At 37.7% G+C, this 19,487-nt stretch overlaps 1 protein-coding gene across 3 annotated transcripts in view; it reads left to right on the top strand.

Moving 5' to 3' along the window:
* The window catches only part of spns2 (spinster homolog 2), a 72,642-nt gene that overhangs the window by 37,095 nt on the left and 16,060 nt on the right, over nucleotides 1–19,487 (top strand). For all 3 annotated transcript variants that reach the window (XR_004221055.1, XM_012956449.3, NM_001126677.1), the window contains 7 exon segments: nucleotides 4,554–4,690; nucleotides 9,953–10,104; nucleotides 11,055–11,121; nucleotides 13,120–13,247; nucleotides 14,182–14,334; nucleotides 15,090–15,279; nucleotides 18,180–18,245. Coding sequence is in view for 2 of the 3 variants with exons in the window: in XM_012956449.3 (XP_012811903.2) it covers nucleotides 4,554–4,690; nucleotides 9,953–10,104; nucleotides 11,055–11,121; nucleotides 13,120–13,247; nucleotides 14,182–14,334; nucleotides 15,090–15,279; nucleotides 18,180–18,245 (893 nt within the window). In the remaining variant the exon portion in view is untranslated.

Here is a 19,487-nt window from a genome sequence, read left to right as displayed (position 1 = left end):
CAACACGAGCTGATAAGGTCACACATCACAGAACTGTACGCTTATTCATTCCATCACCTATTTTTAATGTTTACAAAAATGGCATTTACATGTAGAACATTGATGGAGTGAACTAGAATATGATATTATTTAAAGAGCGACGTTTCTTATCTGCCATTGTCTGGTACAGGAAGGACTGTGGTGCTGCTGAATGTCTCTAGGAATTATCAACAGTCACTGGACCGTGGCAGCAGAATGATTATATGTCCCGGCCATAAAGTGGTTTGTACATGCTTAGCTTATATTATTGCTTGCTGCTGAGTTTTATGAGTTTCACAGAAAAGTGAAACGAAAGACGTATACATCTGCAAACTTTGATTCCTGTATCAGTCAATATTAGTTTGCAAGGTATATGTTTAATGGATACACCCTTCAGTTATGGGGCACTGTTGAATATGATAGTGCTTTATTAACACACAATTATAATATCAATAATAAAGGTAATAAGTAGCTAACAGAGAAAAGTCAGTGAGGCTAAAAATGATAACCCTTTCCAATTCATAGGTATTGCTTTGCCATTTTACTAGATAAAGTGAGAATTTCTTATTTAGTATCTCTCCGTTATATAAAGCAGTTTATGAGTAACAGGTTATTGGAACAGAATAGGCACTAGATGGTTGTCAAATCATAAGTTGTACAGTTTTGCTGTTGTGACATTTGGAAAAAAATAATAATGTTTATTTTCCTTGATGCAGTAGCCCATAAACCTGATGCACAACATAGGGATTATGATAACTGTGCAATTCAGGATAAATCAACACCACTATAACTGGTTTACCTGCAAATGGTGTGTTTCACATAAAATGAGCTAAATACTAACACCCAAGTTAACCATTTATCCCAAGCGCACATTTTACTGCAAATATATTAATGAATGAAACAGTAAATTAAAATCTATAAAGCCACTCACAGGGTTTCAAGATGAGTGCTTCCATCAGACTTAATCATTGTCAAAAATGAAAAGTGTCATCCAAGGGTTATTCCTCCATTTACACATTTGCACTCAGTGAAGTCTGTGCTCCCAGCAATTCCCAGTGAAGCCATTAGCCATTGCTGATTCAGCTGGGCAAAGCATCCTTCCAGGATATCCTCAGCAGGTCAGGGTACCAGGGGAATCGTAACTGAGGGAACTGAATTACGCAGAGGACACAGGACATTTTTTCCCTCTTCTATATGTGTTCTCACTATGATACACCCAAGGCTTCAAACCAGTAGATCAGGTGTTTAATAGTTAAACTTAAAATATATTATTTTTCTTCAGCATTCTATTAGCATAATGACAAAGATTAATGTTCAGGTGCTGAAACTGCTGCATGTTATGTAGTGCTTTGCTTCTGAAACCAAACTCTCCTGGGCCAGTGTCTAAAAGGCTTTAATAAAATACCAGTAACTGAAATACAGGTCACTTGAATGTGACAAAATACAGATTTATTAAAAAGTTTAAAGTACATTGATGGGATTGAGAGTGCATATAAGTCATTTGGGACCCCAATGTCTGGTTTGGAGACTGGACTGTAACTATATAAATGCACATTTAGCTTGGAAACATTAGTTAAGATGAGTAGGTGCTGAGTGCCACAATGAAAAATAGCATGAGCTTGCCTGTAACCTGCAGTACATTCAGCCAGTACTATGTACAGACAAACGTGTTCTGCTGAGTTGCATAGAAGTAAATGAAGTAGGGTTGAGTAGATCATATGTCCATGGCACCCAAGAAAGCGAGTCTTAAATCTGCCTTGGTACATTAAAAATAAAACTTTCTGTAGAAGAGAAACATTTATGTAAATTTTCAGATTGTGAAGAGTGAAGCCAAAGGCCAATAAATGGATCAGAAGAGAATCATGTTGCATTAAATTTAAAAGAGGGTGTCCTGTAGTAAGGGTGAGATATGGTCACTCCATCAGCAAAAGTTCTTTGCTTTGCTCTGACCTCTGAGATTTTCAGCCTAAAGCACTGCCAGCCACACTGTAATGTCAGGATTAGATAGCTCAATTTCTGATTACCTGGGATAGATGATAAAATTCTGCTATTATCTTTTCGTACTCTTTCATCTAGCAAGATGTATTGGAAAAAAATGGAACAGAGGGAAACCAGCTGAAACCTCTGCTGTATCTGCGAGGGCAACAAAGCGTGAAATTTAGTCAGTTATATATATTTTTATATATATATACATTTGTTTAAGCATTATTGTAAAACAAAAGCTGACTATTGCTTTGCATGTTATGTCCAATGACTGAATAAAAATGTCATATTACTGAGTTGAGTTGTCAAATTATTTGCCCCCTTGTGAAAGGCTATGAAAGGTCAGATTCTTAGCAAAAATGAACACTTTGACATTGCATTAAAAAAACTCAGTTTTAGTGAAATTGTGTTTGAGAGCTGGTGAGGAGAGGATGGAAGACAAAGGTTTTATGAGTGCAAACATCTTATATTACAGACTTGTCTGTCTCTTGTTCCTTATGACCATTTACAGTAGCTCAATAGGAGCAGTCAAACAGATTCTAATGAAGTGATGCAGGATGTTTCTCTTCAAATCCTCTGCTTCTGGCTTTCAGGGTGAATATCACCATCTATGTTCTGAAGTATTCACTAAGCCCTTTTGTAGGAAAGTCAGTCTAATATGCTTTATGCCTATAGAAAATGCACACTTGAGCATTATCTAGTCAAAATCCGCTTTGTATACATACTGGCAGATTCTGTTGCTGTCAATGTTGCATATGGGGCCAAATTGATATTTAAACACTAGCAAAGAAGTGTGTGCCATTGGCCTTACTTTGCATACATTTGTTACTGCATTCTGTCTACTGTTTCTAAAGCAGCCGAATTGTTTCCAGGGCCTTTATGATCAGCTAATACACAGTGAACCCTCATTTAGATCAGTAACTGTTAGGGCAGTTCTACCAGTGTGCATAGTACTGTAGATTCACACAGTGATTGTCTAAGACTTATGTAGCAACAAGAGAATGCTCTGATAATTAGCATAGGGGCGAGGGAAACCCGCACCAGCACAAACTGCCAGGTGTGTCATATGGAAGATAATTGGGGTAACCAGATGAGAGCCTGCACCCACAGGTGCACTCGTTTTGCTCTTTTTTTTACACAAGCTTGAAAGCATAGACAAATTCATAGGTATATATATATATATATATACATATTATTGTTAGAGACTTTATAAATAGTACACACAATAAAGTACTACAGCTGATGCATTCACAATGTTCGAAATAGCTTATTGACTGTATTTTTAGTGAGTAAATAAACTGCAATTCTTTAGGAATTCCGTTCCTATAACCTAATTTTTGCCTCTAAATGCTGAGTGTTACATGCTGTTCCTGGATGAGTAAGGTGGAGATATCACTGGCTTGTGTGGTTTATGGCACAGACTGGCACAGGGCAGTGCTTTCAGAGATATTCTGGCTGCACATTTTGCTGGCAGCATCCCTCCTGTACTGCTCGGATCATCTAACCTTAAAAGCTTTGATGTCAAGGTGCCAAAAAGACACAGATTAAATTAATAACCTATTGTCAACTTATTTTCTTTAAACCAGTTTAGTTAAAGGAGAACTAAAAGAAGCATAGCAGAACTGTTGCGCATGCTTTGGGCTTCTTGGCCAGCCCAAGGCAACCACAGCCCTTTATCAGTGAAGATCTTTTCTTCCAAATATGCCTGAGTATCTATTTTGCTTTGAGTTAACTGAGCTCTGGGACTGATGCACACTATATTGTATATATAGAATATAGATGTCATTAATGTCACATGGCTAATCCACAGAGGGGCTGAATATAGTGCTGTAATGATTACTTTAAAGCTGTGGCGACAAGTCCTTCACTTGGATTTAGGATGCTTGTGGGAAGTGAAAACAAATGCATGAGTACATAATATATTTTTCTATAAAGATCATTCTGTAAAAAACTAAAAATGTAAGTATACTCAAAAATTAATGACTGCTTAATTAAGCATGTATCTTAATACCAATCTACAAACCTCTGCACAAACAGCCTTATGGCTATGAGTTATAGTTTCCTGCTATGAAGACTATATTTAAGCCACACTAATTGTTTTTTACAGTGAGTGACAAAATCTCCCACATGTTGTCAGACTCAATGAACAGTTCACCAACCTTTAGCTCCTGACTGAAATTCCCATTGCAGCACAGTGATTTTTAATTCAGCACGCGAAGGTTCTAAATTAATCCTCCTTCCTTCACACGTGTTACACTTTAGCAGGTTCCCATAAATCTAGGACAGCATGTTTGCTCTAACAAATTAATTGGCTTTGAACGGTAAAGTATATTGGGATAAAAACATGTGCCTGGAAGATGGGTCATGCTAAAAATCTAGAAATTGTAGGGCCCAGGGGACACAGAAGATTTTAGAAGTTATCAGTGGAGGAAGAAAATGTACAGTGTTCATGTTAAGATGTAGAGCTAACATCATCTCTACTTTGTACCTTGACAGGGTAATAGAGTTAATGAGTCTGTGACACATTTTTTTTTTCTTTTCTTTTTTTGCAGTTTTCATCTGTAGCTTCATGGTGGCGGCACCAATTTTTGGTTATTTAGGAGATCGTTTCAACAGAAAAGTTATTCTCAGTAGTGGGATATTTTTCTGGTCAGCTATCACCTTCTCAAGTTCCTTCATTCCAAAAAAGGTAAGGTTTCAGTGACTTCTCAAAGAAGAATGACCTGCAATCCTTATACAGGTATGGGATCTATTACCCAGAATACTTGGAACCTGGAGTTTCCTGGAGGGATGTTTCTGTCATTTGAATCTCCATAACTTAAGTCTGCTAAAAATAATGTAAACATTAAATGAACCAAATAGGATTTTCCCCCACTATAGTTTCAGGCAGCTTAGTTACCGTCAAGTACAAGCCACTGTTTTGTTATTACTGAGAAAAAGGAAATAATTTTTTAAAATGATTAGTTTAAATGCAGCCTGTGGGAGATGGCCTTCCTAATTTGAAGCAAACAAAAAAATTCACAGTTGCACTCACCTTAGGCTAATGCCAGACGAGGCGTAGGGTGGATATTTTCGGCAAGTGGAAAAGCGCTTGCTGAAAATTCCGCCCTAGGCCTCTTACTTGTGCCTGCACTCGAATGAATGAGATATGCTCGGGTGCAGGCACATTTAGCCGAAACACGCATAAAAACGCAAGACTTTCAAACTCTCGAGTTTTTATGCGTAGTTCCGCTACATGTGTCTGCATCCGAGCGTATCTTCTAGCGATTTTCCGCTTACCGAAAATATCCGCCCTACGTGTCGTCTGGCATTAGCCTTAGGCAATTTTCTGTGGTGCAAAGTCTCCTAGACGTATGGCAGCGCCCCAACAATGTATAGAACAATTTTCTAATTTGAAGCTTTCTGGATAAAAGGTTTCTTAATAAGGGATCCCGTACCTGTACTTTTATTTACATCTGTTAAGCTAAAATGTTTTATTTTTTAAAATGTTCTATTTAATTGTTTCTGTTGCTTTTGTTTTTCGGTTATTTTTACTGGTGCACTTGTTTTTCTTTACATGGGGTTTCCAACCTGGTGGGTGACAAAAAACAAAGAACAGCCCTTTTATTGTCACTATATTAATAGATGGTGTTTTCCTTTCAGTTATGCTCCTGATATGTGACTCTCCCTGCCCTCAATGTCATTTCATTTAAATCAGTTATTCCAAGTCCTTTTTTTCTGTTTAAATCATCAGACTCACCAATGCTATATATACTCAGAAAGTGTTGTAGTAGCATTTTTTTACCTTAGATAACACAGAAGGTCTGCCCAACCCAAACAAAAGGAAACGAAACAATAATGCATAAATAGTGAAGGTGCATTTAAAGAATGGAGACATCTGGCTTAGTCACATTCTTTAAAAGCCAATAAAAGTATGTCAGTTTGTGCTTCACCAAAAAGTCAACTTTCAAAAGGATTCATAATGTATAGGATGGGAACTCTGTTTTGCACCACCCTCCTTTGTTAATTGGCATGCATTATATTTCCTGAAGTATTCTTCCCTGAGTATCAACCTGCCACTCTATACTAAAACAGTTATGACATAGGTGCACTAGAATTAAGATTATGCTATGCTCCATTGTAAGAGGTGTCACATTCTTGTTCAGATTAATCATTCTTTGTCACACACAGCATTGTTCTAAAAGGGAAGCTTTGCATTCCAGAGGAACCACCACTGTCACACCCTCCACTTGTTTTGTGGTTGTTTGTGTTCATGCAAAAAAAAAAAAAATAATAACTTGGGTGGTACTCTAGGGCTATGGCTACCATCACCCTTATAAAGGTGTTGCAGTTCAGCTACTACTTGAGGTTCTCTTCCTTTCTTGTCTGTGCAATAAAAATAACTCTTTGGGCAGATATCAAAAATGAAGAATCTCTCCCCAATTCAGCGGCAATCGTCTGGACCAGTCTATTGTCATTTGGAAACACAACAGCAGCAATAATTTTCTGACAGTGCACCTACAGGTCAAGGCCAATTCAGTTAAAATCAGCGTTGTTACATGTCTACATAACTATTAGTCCCCCTAGCAACAAAGTACTCAGAACTGTGGCATGTGCGTAGCCCTAAAGGAAGATTATTGATGGGAAAACGTTTTGCCATAATTTTTCTTTGTTTAGTCCTAGAATTTACAGTCACAGCAAGCAGGCAAGCGCCATTTTGTGAACACTGTTACTTAGGCAAGCTGTGAATCACCCCCCCGAAATCTTATGCATTGCCATCTAGGTGATATCTAGGAAGTGCTGAATGGAAAGTATAGTAAGATGTCAATCATATATTGCCTGCCCCGCTTCTATGCCTCAGGCTAGTTGTGTTTGCTTTGGTGCATGAGGCACTATGTGCAGCACCCTGGCGCAAGAGAGCTCTGTACCTAACACCAACCTTGACCTGGCTGCAAGTATAGGACTCCCTTTGCATGTTGGGCAGATAGGCCCTCCATTTGAATCCTCCATTTGAATGTGTCAGTGTTCATAAATAGTTCACCCACATAACTCCCGTTCCATCACAGGTGCAAGTTAGGCCCAATTTATTTTACTACTATTTACTAACAGACCCAAATCTTTGCATCCCTGGTATCTAGAGCAACATTTTGCATCCAACTGCAGAGGGTGCAAATATGCTGGAATTCTGGGAAATACTTATAAAATGTATAACTCTATCAACATTGTGACTACAGTTTACATCCTTAGAACAAGATAAATGTTTTCCCAAAGAATAAGTATTAAACATTTCTGCACCTGGTGAAGCAGGTATTACTTCATTCTTATAAATACACGATGCCAAGGGCTGTGTTAATTTTGGATTTCATTGTGTTTCTTACACTCCTACTTTAAGCATCTTACACCCTAGAAAAAGCACTGAACACACTTTATATGCCTTCATTTCCAATTCAGCGTAAAAGTTCCTGGGATTTTGCTTCCCTGCTTTCTGCATTCATCCTGGTTAATGCCATTAGCAGGCAGAGAACACGCTGCATTTATTTACGGAGCTAACAGATGATGTTCAGATCTAAACTGTAATGCCGGAAGCAAAATAAAAACAGAAATGCATGTCATAGTACTAAATTTACACCAGATGTAAGAGCCACTGTGTTGCATAACAGCCAGAACTTGGATTCTCCTTCCTTGATAGTTTCGCTTCTCTAATTATGTTCATTTGTTTTAGAGGTTACAGAAACAGTAAGGCCAGGTTTTTTTTCCAAACAAAATACTTCATAGTATTATTAGGAGAAATTCATTCTTGCATTTGCTGGTATATTAGTACAAACAAAAACACAGGTAAAAAGATTGGTGGGAAAGAATAGGAAAATATATCCCATTATAAATGGCATGCATCTTTGACCAGTTGCCTATAAAAAAACAGAATAAAGCAAGAGAATATATTTTTGTATTATACAGCCATTCTAAAGTCTGATATGGGGGCTGCTCTTCCAGTAGCTCAGTAATAAAGATTTCCTCTTATTTTCAGGTATTACGTATTCCATCAATCATATTCTTACCCCACAGTAGTGAAGTACTTTTTTTCAGTTTAAAGCTGAGAATACACTGACAGCTCATCTTGCAAGGTTGCCTGATTAGGCTACCCTCATGCTGGGGCTGACCTGATCTTTAGGCCTAGGACAAATGTTCACATCATACTATGGCCTATGAGGACCCTTCGCTCGAGGGCGGCATCAGTGCATACACTCCTCATCCAGGGAATGTAAAACTTGCCTTGTCGATATCTGGTCGAGATTGGGGCTGACTGAGTCATCAGTCTCCCTTTGTATGGCCACTTTTAGTGCATTTTTTTATGATAACAAACACAATCAGAACTGGGGTCAAAAATCATGAGGAACACACCTGTTGTTGCTATTTCTGCATTACAAAACCTTACTAGACTTATTAATAAGTCCATTAACTGCTATATTAAATGATCCTCATAATAATCACCTGACCCCAGCAGAATATAATGAATGGGTTTCTGGGCACTAAACAGGGATGCAGTTGAGGATTGTGCCATCAGAATGAGGCACAGGCCAGATGACAGGCGGCAGGCTGTGGTATCCCAGACTGTATATAACAAGCCATATGGCGTTGCCTAGCAGCCTGTCTAGCAGAAATGTAGGAACATTGTGACGTGGCATACCCTCCCACACTTAGCATGTGATATGAAAAGGTAAAAATTAGGGCAACATAGGGACTGAGCTCTAAATGAGCTCTAAAATCAGATATTTAACAGACAGATTTTTTACTAATTGGCCCTTGATTTCTATAAAGGTCATTGTACCTTAAAACCATACACGTGTTAGTTGTGCTACGTTATATCATTTAATAAAAGAGTGATGTGAGTGTGATTTTAGTGCAGTACAAATTAAATGGAATATGTATGGCAGCATATTTTACAACAAATTAATTATTAATCTTTTACTAAGATTTTTCCCATAGATGATAACATTAATCACATGTTTTTGCCCTGCCAAATAATAAATACAACCTCTTCAAAACACCACCATGCTTCTTTATTTAAAAAAATGTGAACTTTACAAATATCTGCACTTATGAGTTATAGTTATCTTCTGAACATATGAAGGCGTCTCATGGAATAATGAGAGAGCTCAAAAAATAAACCCACGTCTTTATTCTAAAAACATTTTGTACTAATAACATCTATTAACATTTTTGTAATACAGCAAAAACTCAAGCAAGTGGGTTTTATTTTTCCTTATTAATGTTGTATGCCTGTACAAGTGTTTTCTACTCTTCAATTGTATATAATATATATTTATTCCTGACTGGGCTAAGAATCTCCCTGACCCTACATTAAACCATTGTGACCTCTTAGCAAAAAAGCCCTGCTCCACATGCAACATATCAATTCCTCCTATTGCTTTATCTGCCTGCTACTGCCTGCATTCTGTCCTGCTACTGTGTATTAAAAAATCACAATCCATTAAACAGCTTCAAGGTAACTGAGCCAGTGTGGACGTTTGACATAGAATTAATCCTTTGTGTTTTTGGAGATTATTACATTAAGACTAAATAACTCTGCACAATGTTTTGATACTCTGTTACTAGAAAATAAATGTTGTATTACATGTAAGTTTTGAATCTGCAGGGTTAATAATAAATGTTCATGGCTTATTGGTCTATAAGGCTTATAATAGCCACTTTGCACGGTAGGCATATGTTCAATGCTTAGGGTGAAGACACACAGAGCTACTAGTAGCAGCTACTTGTCACGGCTACACATTGTCTCAACATGTGTTTTAACAGAGGCAATTCTAAGTTTTGTCTATGGCAGGGTATTTTCTGGCATTTAGTATTCATGACTAAGTAGTGTCTTTGTCCTTACTGTTACAACCAAGAAATTGCAATGAGATTGCAACTGAAATGTAATAATGAATTACAATGACTTATTTTTTTATCCCTTCAGTATTTCTGGCTTCTCGTCCTTTCTCGAGGCTTAGTTGGCATTGGAGAGGCAAGTTACTCAACCATTGCCCCCACCATAATTGGCGACCTTTTTACGAAGAACACACGTACCCTTATGCTCTCTGTCTTCTACTTTGCTATCCCACTTGGAAGGTACCTTTTTATTCTTAAATGTACATATTGTTAATATGTGTGTAAGCTAAGGGGGAGTTGGACTGGCTGAATTCCAATAGAAATCTAGGCCTTTCTGTGTATAACATATTTACAAGTGGTGGTCATGATTTTGTGAGTTAGCAGGTCATTGGTCCCACAAGTAAATGTTAAGAATGTTGAGATTAGAGAATAAAATGCAAACTCTACTTTATCTTAAGATGGTGCTTATCAGGTCACTGTATCCTGAACTTGCTTATATGATGCATCCTTGACAGCTGGTTCTTGTATGGTTGCTAACATTGTGTAGTGCAGTGGGGTTTCTTCTTGAAGCTGCCCATGAAAACCTAAATTTGACTTCATATAACAAGTTCAAGATATAAAGCAGAGTGTAAGGTTAACCAGGCTTCAAAAGGAAATGTTTCTGTCAGTGCTATCACATCCCCAAATGAATGAGCATACAGAAGCAAGCAGCTATACAATTCAATCACTTGCAGGCATGAGCTTCTTAAAACAATGGCATTAGCTATGATAGACAGGATAATGCACAGTGTATGTCTCGACCCTTTTAAGCTCTTTGTCATAGTACAGAAATAGATAGAATAGATACCACTCTGTTCTATTCTTTTTAGGGTGGATCACCTTTAATAAAGTAATATGTCCTGCTACAACACACAGTAGTAATTAAAATAAGTTGCATAATTCATTCTAATGTTGTGGGTTACAAAGAAGATTCCCAGACTTAATTTGGGTCCCCTAAGAAAAAAGAGTTGAAGAAACCCTATCATAAATAAATAATGGTGGCAGTTTCATTCTTGTAGTTGCTGGTGCATTAAAACTAAATTTCAGTTTGCCCTTTGGTGAATACATCTAAATAACTGGCCATATTAAGAATGCCCTGAATCAAATGGTGTATGTGTGTATACCTACTGATTGTACTTCTTGTGTTCTAGTGGCCTTGGTTACATCACTGGATCAAGTGTTAAGCAAGTTGCAGGGGACTGGCGTTGGGCCTTAAGGGTAAGCAAAGACTTCTGTTGGGCTTGGATCCATTGTAATATTATCAACACTCCCTACAATCAATAAAGCAAAAGGAAAACATTTGAGAAGATAATTGTAATCCAACATAGGTACTGACCCCCAAATAAGTTTTAGACTCCAATAAGCAATAAAGTGTCGTACCAGATGTACATACTAAACTAATGCAGGTTGGCCTTGTATCTCCTCCTGCTACAGACCTGAAATTCAGATCACTAGGTATGGGTGTAGGGGGGATAGGCCAATTCATCTTTTTGTTTCTTGCTCACATGGCAAGCAAAAGCAGATATTACTACAATCCAGGCTTAGACCTTCAATACAGACCTTCAAAACAATAACTTTATTAAGAATACTATAGAAATGTTAGTGTGGACAAACTTGAAGAGCAAGGCAATATCAAAAGAACCCCCACCTCTCAACCTGTAATGCATAAAGTAATACATAAATATGTAAATGTGCAGATATAGCAAACCACATAAATAATCAGATTCTTAAAATGTATGCTAACAGTATGCATCCCATCCTGGATATTATGTGGTTAATAAAATGTGAAGATGCACCTTACTGTCTTCATATGTCAAGGTCATTCCCAGCAGACATGTAGAGTACCTTTTCATCACCCCCAAATGTGTCCTATTTCAGGGGCACTGAGAACTATTAGAGATATTTAAGGATATTGCATATGCACGTACCTAATGGTGTTGTCATGGTTCATGGCTGATAACCAGTATGCCTGTTGCAAAGATAAACATTCCTTTTACAGTGGATGCACATACACATGCAGCACATTCTTCTCTCCAACATTTCTGTTTTGCACAAGAGATGCCTAAAATGAATTATGCCCTTTTTTCCTCAAAGGAGGAAACTAAAGAAAACAGCGATTGTAATTTTATACTACATCTCTTTTTTGCATGCATGTAGAAAGCTCATAACATTTATTATTTGATCGTAATCATTGGGTTAGGCACCACATTTTTCTAGCTGTTAAACTGTACAATGACCATTTCCTGCTCTTAGGGGAAAAACACACTCTGAGTTTCCACTTGTATTTTGTTTTTGCTGTTAGTCCCATAACTTCCTTCTTTTTTGGACACAAAAGAGCTTTAAAGTTCTTTGATCAGAAATATAAATATAGGCCGCAATGTACAGGAAGTTGGTGAGTTGCCCAGGACCTCCACCTTTGCCTTAACTTTCATTCCTTTAAATCCAACAGAAACATAGTGGGTAAGTCCATGTTGAAGTACCTTGGGTAGTAATATTGGGAGAGACTGAGAACCTGGTACAGTGCTGAGTATGACCTCCTTTAAGAAAGTCCAAGGCGTACAGATCAGGATTTCCCACTACGAAATAAAATATGAACCCAATAGTATATAGATATATATATATATCTAGCTCAGTCTATTTAAGAAACAGGCCTTTTAAATGATAAAGATAATTTACATGCAAGATGGGCAGCTGTTTTCCGAGCTAAACAAGAAACTAAACAAGACCTCTAACTTTATAATCTTCACGGTGGGGTGGTATGCTTATACTTTTGCCATTGTTTATCAATGACCAAGGGTGTAACCTAACCTTGCCTAACCTAAACTTTTGGGTCCCTCCTTTACCATGCATGGAATCTGCAACCTCCTGTTTGGGTACAGCCAGACTGCAGGGGGTAGTCCTTATGGGGCCACTCTCCTTTCCAGATTCCCTTGTAGCTACCCGTAGTAAATTCATGCTACTCAAATCAAATGCAGTCCAGTGCAGTCCATCTAGCTCATTTGCCAGAAAAGTGCTACATTCTTGACTTACCTAGAAACATTAATTTCTTGTACTGAATCACTGCTACTGTGCCTGCTGCTTAATAACAATGCATTGGCATTCATTCAGAATTGCAGGCTAGAACAAGCTACTAATTAATGTTTTCCTCTCTTGGTACTTGCTGCTCTAATTAACAGGTAAAGCTTTGTTATTAATACTTAATTTCCTATTTTACAGGTTTCCCCGGTACTGGGCGTGATTACTGGTACTCTGTTGTTAATATTTGTCCCCACAGCAAAGCGAGGCCATGCTGAGCAGCTAAAGGGGAGCTCTTGGATCCGAGACATGAGGGGACTCATAAAGAAGTGAGTCTGCAACATTAGATGCTACATACCGGCATGCTAGTGGGTGTTAAGCAACAGCAGGGGCAGTTTACAAATAAGAACCTAATAAGCGAGGTTTGAGCACAAAACATAGGGGCTTAAAGGATCCTAAGCAGTTAAAATTTTAGCACATTTACAAAACACTATTTGATTCAGGAAAGAAGACAAATGGTTAAATCTGAAATGTATTTTTACCAACCTTTGTTGTGCTCACACTAACATGTATATTTATGTCATGATGTGATGAGTGTTTAGTCAGTATAAGCTGCAATGGACAAGTGCTGTGAGTGAAATTTTCATTTAGGGACATTCCTAACAGCACAAGTTACAGTGACTAGCTGTGAGATTGGAATACCTGAGTCTAGGATAGGCAATGCAGCTAAACTCAGCTGGAGAATCAAATTATAGGCTCTGCAGCAAATTGGGGAGGGGGCCTCAATCTCACTAATTACGGAATTTAATTATTTCACTTAGATCTTAATTGGCTCTTTGGCTGAAGACCTACTTAAAATGAATGGACTGCATAAAACACGTAAATCAGTTATACCTCATAGGAATTCGCAACACTTTTAGGGTTTACAGGGATATTAACCTACTGTTTGCCTATGACAGATATGTTGTATTTCATGGAAAATTCATATCTTTAACAGATGTTTATACATAACAAAGGTACAGTTTTAAAAAGACTAGGGACATGTTTTCCTTTTCCATAATGTATTTTAGATCACCAACCATCCTTTATATCAGCAAGGTTGACATTCGCCCTGGCTTAGTCTGTTATTAATTAGCTATGTTGACTTTAAAAGCTAGCAGATACAGGTGTACTATAATTAATTTGTAATTATCAATTTGAATTTAGGTTTATTTTTCTACTCCTAGATTTATCGTCTCTTTCTTTTACTATTTCCCTACCTAGCCGCAGCTATGTCTTCTCATCGTTGGCAACATCCACTGTATCGTTTGCAACAGGTGCTTTGGGCATGTGGATACCACTGTATCTATATCGAGCTCAGGTGGTCCAGAAATCAGTGGAACCATGTAACATCCCACCCTGCAGCACCAAGGATAGGTAACTACATTTGGTCTTGGTTATTTTGTTGTACAGGCTATATGTTGGGAAATAAAATATAAGAGTATGCTCAGAGGCTAAATAGGATGGGTGTTGTGTATAAAAAAACAACTTTTAATGAAATTCTTAGGGACGGATTTACTAAAATGTTTCTCGTTTTATTTATTTTTTTAACCACAAATAAGCTTGTTTCCACAAATGTCAGACATTTTTCAAAAAATCCAAAGTGAAAAAGCATGTGTGGAAAAAATCGAGGGGTTATTAAAGGAACAGTAACACCAAATAATGAAAGTATATAAAAGTAACTAAAATATAATGTGCTGCTGCCCTGCACTGGTAAAAGTTGTGTGTTTACTTCAGAAAGTCTACTATAATTTATATAAATAAGCTGCTATGTAGCCATGGAGGCAGCCATTCAAAGGAGAAAAGGCACAGGCACATAGCAGATAACAGATAAAACACTATTGTATTCTACAGAACTTATCTGTTATCTGCTATGTAACCTGTGCCTTTTCTCCTTTTTTCCAGCTTGAATGGCTGCCCCCATGGCTACACAGCAGCTTATTATATAAATTATAGTAGTGTTACGGTAGCAAACACCCCAGCTGTACCAGTGCAGGGCAACAGTGCATTATAGTTTTATTACTTTAAAGCTCTTTCATTTTTTGGTGTTACTGTTCCTTTAAATGCCCCTCTAAATGTGTTGAAGTTGCAGCCTTGATAATTCTCATAATGTTTAACACTTTTTTCCACAGTTTGATATTCGGAGCAATCACTTGTCTAACAGGCTTTCTAGGTGTAATCATTGGTGCGGGAGCAACTAAATGGTGTCGCCGGAAAACTCAGCGTGCTGACCCGCTTGTCTGTGCTGTTGGCATGCTTGGATCCGCCATCTTTATCTGCCTGGTCTTTGTTGCTGCTAAAACCAGCATCATAGCTGCCTATGTAAGTGTTGATTCTAAGGATCTGGCATCTGCGCCTGTCCAATAAAAAAATGTCAAATTAAATTTATTTGAGGTGCAGCTTGCATATGATTTGCATTTATGCCTGTTACAGAGCTAATGGTAGTTATACCTGTTACTAATAGCTAAATATTAGGTGTTATGATAATTAAGCAGTCTTCCCCTTAGAGCAAGGGTTCCAAAACAGTGGGACTTGCTAGCAGTGATTGGCAACCCAGGATGCCAGTCATTTAGGATGGGATTGGTGGAGAATGTTGACTTGCTCTTGCTCTCCTAATTATTGTGAGATAATATTTTAATTGTTGCTCTAGAAATGTTTGGAATTATGATGGAATTATTGACTGATAAAGCAGCATTTTCATATATCTATAATCAAGTTATGAACTAAGGGGGACCCTGACCAAATGTTGGCTTAAACCCAAAGTTGGTTAACCACTTAAGGTTTTAAGTAACTTCTTTCCTGGTCAGTTTTTATCTTCTCAGGGCTGGTATGAAAGTTTCACACTTGACCAAGAAACAGTGCTCCCAAACCCCTTGATTGGATTTTGTGCGTAAACCCTGCTTCTTAAGAGTTTTACATTTTACAGATATTTGATAATGCCGTATGGGGGAAGGGGGGTACCATTGATAAGAATATAAATAAGATGACCAATCAGGCTATGAAATAAATATGACCTCTTTGCAGTTACATACATCCACTGTGCTTTTTTTAATTGATGTGTTGGTGTTTTTCACTGAAACAGTGGCACCCAGTCATGCTGAAACAAACAGTTTCTCTATGCAACAGCCACAAAGTTAGTCCAATATCACTAAAGGGAAAACTAAAGTGAATTAAAACAAGGCATTTTTGTGTTATGACAACAATATGTCTTTTTAATTTGGTGAAGAACAGGACAAATGTTCGTAGAGGGACATAAGGAAACTGTGTTCTGTGATCAGTGGTGCTGCTTATAGGCCTGTTAGTGAAAAATGCTAAAGGGAGAAGGGCAGAGCCACAGGGAGGCATAACAATTATACTTAGAGATAAAAAAAGAAATATATAAATAGGGATATTTGTGAGTGGAGGTGGTAGAATAACTGACTGGTATAGGAAACAGTTTTAGGTTGTTGCATGACATCTTAAACAGACATTTAAGAGAAGATTATTTATGTCTTTGCTTGTGCTGTAGTTTTTATTAAAGTTTCCTTTTGAACAGACTGATATTTTGATGCTGTACTGATTGGCCAAAAACAAACACTAGCAGCAAGAAGATATTTAAATGTTAGGCTGAATAGAGACTGAATAAAAAGCAAAAATTATAGATATGATATTACAAAGTAAAGTAGAAAAAAGATAATATTAAATGCCCCCTGTAAATGGCCAACCAGTTCATACTTGTGTCAGATAATTTTGCCCAGTTGAGAGCATTGGCTGGTTCCATTTTTCATTTTATCCAATCAGCTTTGGTACTGATCGTTTTGGGGACCCACTCATGCATATAGACATTTATACAATTCACTCATTTGGGAATAGCCTGTGTGTGCACATGGCCAATTTAGTGAGCAGTGGGGTACTTTCCTGATTGCTACCCACTGGGATGGAATTAGGGTTTTTCACCATATAGCACTGTCTGCATATCTTTGGGTTACAGAATCCTCTTTTATGTACTAATTAACTGTATTTTCAGAATTGATGTTCCTTTAAGGATCCCATAAAACACACCCAGGAGAGTAAAACAAATGGTGCAGTCTCCTGAAGCATAAAAACAAAAAGGTCTTTAAAGCAGCATAACACAATAGCAACAAAGCGAGTGAAAGGGGAAAGCTAATCATAAGGAGGAAAAGCAAACAATAGCTGGAAGTAGTATGTTACAAGATGTCTAGCTCAGTGAATTAGGGGTGGCCCACCATTCTTACCATTAACCACAAACATGGGGGTCTGGCACATAATATATTACCTGCCAGTTATCTAGCAAATAAGGGAGTTCTGCAAACCCAGTTAAAATGTTCTAACAGTTAAAAAAGCGTTTAATTATTAAGCCCAGGAGTCCTTCACCAGTGCCATAACTAGAAGTCCCTGGTCGCACATTAAAATCATTTCAGGGTCCCCCTAAACTTAAGCAAAAGTAAATGCTCATATTTATTATCGGTCAGCCAGTGCTCTACGGTGCCCCCCAGCAGTTGCAGGGCTCATTTATAGTTACAGCCCTGGCCCTCACATACACAAACATACATACTCGTGTATACTGGCCCTTTCAGTACTAGCTGAGGAGATTGGGAATCTTGGTGTAAAGTCACGTGACAATTTTTCCAGTGGCCTATGATCAGGTACTGTACAGTAGCACCCACCCTAAGTTGTAATATGAATTTAATAATAGTGCGGAGGCTTAGACATTCTCTGTGACTGCAGGGGGTTGAAGGAAGAGGAAAAAAGAAATCACGCTTTGAAAGTGCTTTTTTTCCTTAAAACATTTATAATAAGATCTACCTATGTTCTTATAGGTTGATTTTGTGATAAATGTTTTAAGGAAAAAATCACTTTCAAAGCGTGATTTCTTTTTTCCTCTTCCTTCAACCCCCTGCAGTCACAGAGAATGACTTAGCCCCCGCACTATTATTAAATACATATTGCTTTTAGCCTTAGAAGCATGTTGAACACTGACAAGCAGTATTTGTGAAACTTACCCTTCATCTGCTGAATGATCTTTCCTTCCTGGCTTGGGCCAGGGCTTGTACTGCATTTTATACAAGACAGCGCAGGAAGGAGTAAATGAAAGGGAAATGGCTTCTCACAGTCTGATGCACTGAATATTAACAATATTGTGCCATATTCAACCTAGATATAAATATGGCTGTATATATGTATATATTCTAATGCAAACCTAATTTCCATGTTTTTGGCAGATCTGTATATTTGCGGGGGAAACTCTTCTGTTCTCTAACTGGGCCATAACAGCTGATATGTTAATGGTAAGTCAAACATTTCTTGTAATGTAAATAGATCATATTATGTTTAACGTATACACATGGAATAAATATTAGTCCCTGGGCCACACGTGCAGAAAGGTCCCCTGTGTGACCCTGTCCATTTAGCTAGCTCCAGACAGAACACACTTTTTATAGTTAACTGTCAGTGTAAAGTTAAATAGAATAACTCTTTACCCTTAAATATGTTTCAAAGCAACAAGATGCATTCCTTATCCATTTTATTGCATTTATGTATATTTTTTCGAGTTGCCATACATTTTTCCATGGCTTAGACATCCTAGACTTCTAAGTTAGATCTTCTTTATTGCTCAGTCTGGCTATTCTGTGGATACCTTTGCCAAACCCCTTACCATCAGTAGAAGCACTTGTTGTGCATATTACGTATCTGTACAAATATCTGAATGCATTAGCCTTGGTACCATTTGCTGAGAAGAAATTTCAGTTCTCTAAGAAGCAATTGATAACAGGTCAGATCTTTTATATTCAGAGGGCAGCAGTTTGAAAGCCACCGTGGCTTCAAGCTTTACTATGTCAGTACATTTTGTCCTAAAGCCATCATTTAGATCTAGCCAAACTATGGCAAATCCAGATACACTGTCTTTAAATTCTTCTGCCCTATTGTGTTACACTATTACTTCCCAAGGTAGAAAGCCAGAAACTTACCTATCCTAACCTAAAACCTATGGGGAAAGTTTCCAAAATAGCACCTTACCAGTGGCTATACACTAAAGGTGCTCACTGTTCTTTAAGAAGAAAACATCTCCTATGGATAATAGCTCCCATTTTCCTCTCTAAGGCTGATGGCACATAGAGAAAGAGAGATAAATGTTTACTGGTACATTCAGACTTTGAAGAGTAGCTTTTTAGTGTCAGTATCACTTCAAAGCTAATTAGAGAGATGGATAAACAATAAGCCCAAGTCATATATATTAATACAAAAAATCATGATCTAAGCTTAGGTGTTGCACAGAGAATTGAAGTACCACCCTTCTGAATGCTGTTGTGCTTTGTATTTGTTTATTTTTATGTCACATTAGTAAAATGGTGTTTTCTGCTTTTGGCTATATAGAGGCAAGGAGAATAGCTGTGGTTTAAATTACTTCTAATAAAGCAGATTATTCCCCTGTAAAAAATCAGTTTCTTCTGTATGAAGAACTTTGCAGGATGTCCCCTAGGTGTGAGACATGAGATTAATCGTAGACACTCCACAGGGTTTTTTTGTCA

The sequence above is a fragment of the Xenopus tropicalis genome, chromosome 2 (genome assembly GCF_000004195.4).
Source record: "Xenopus tropicalis strain Nigerian chromosome 2, UCB_Xtro_10.0, whole genome shotgun sequence".
Taxonomy (NCBI): domain Eukaryota; kingdom Metazoa; phylum Chordata; class Amphibia; order Anura; family Pipidae; genus Xenopus; species Xenopus tropicalis.
Note: the sequence above shows the minus strand (reverse complement) of the source record. Positions and strands in the feature narration are given on the sequence as shown.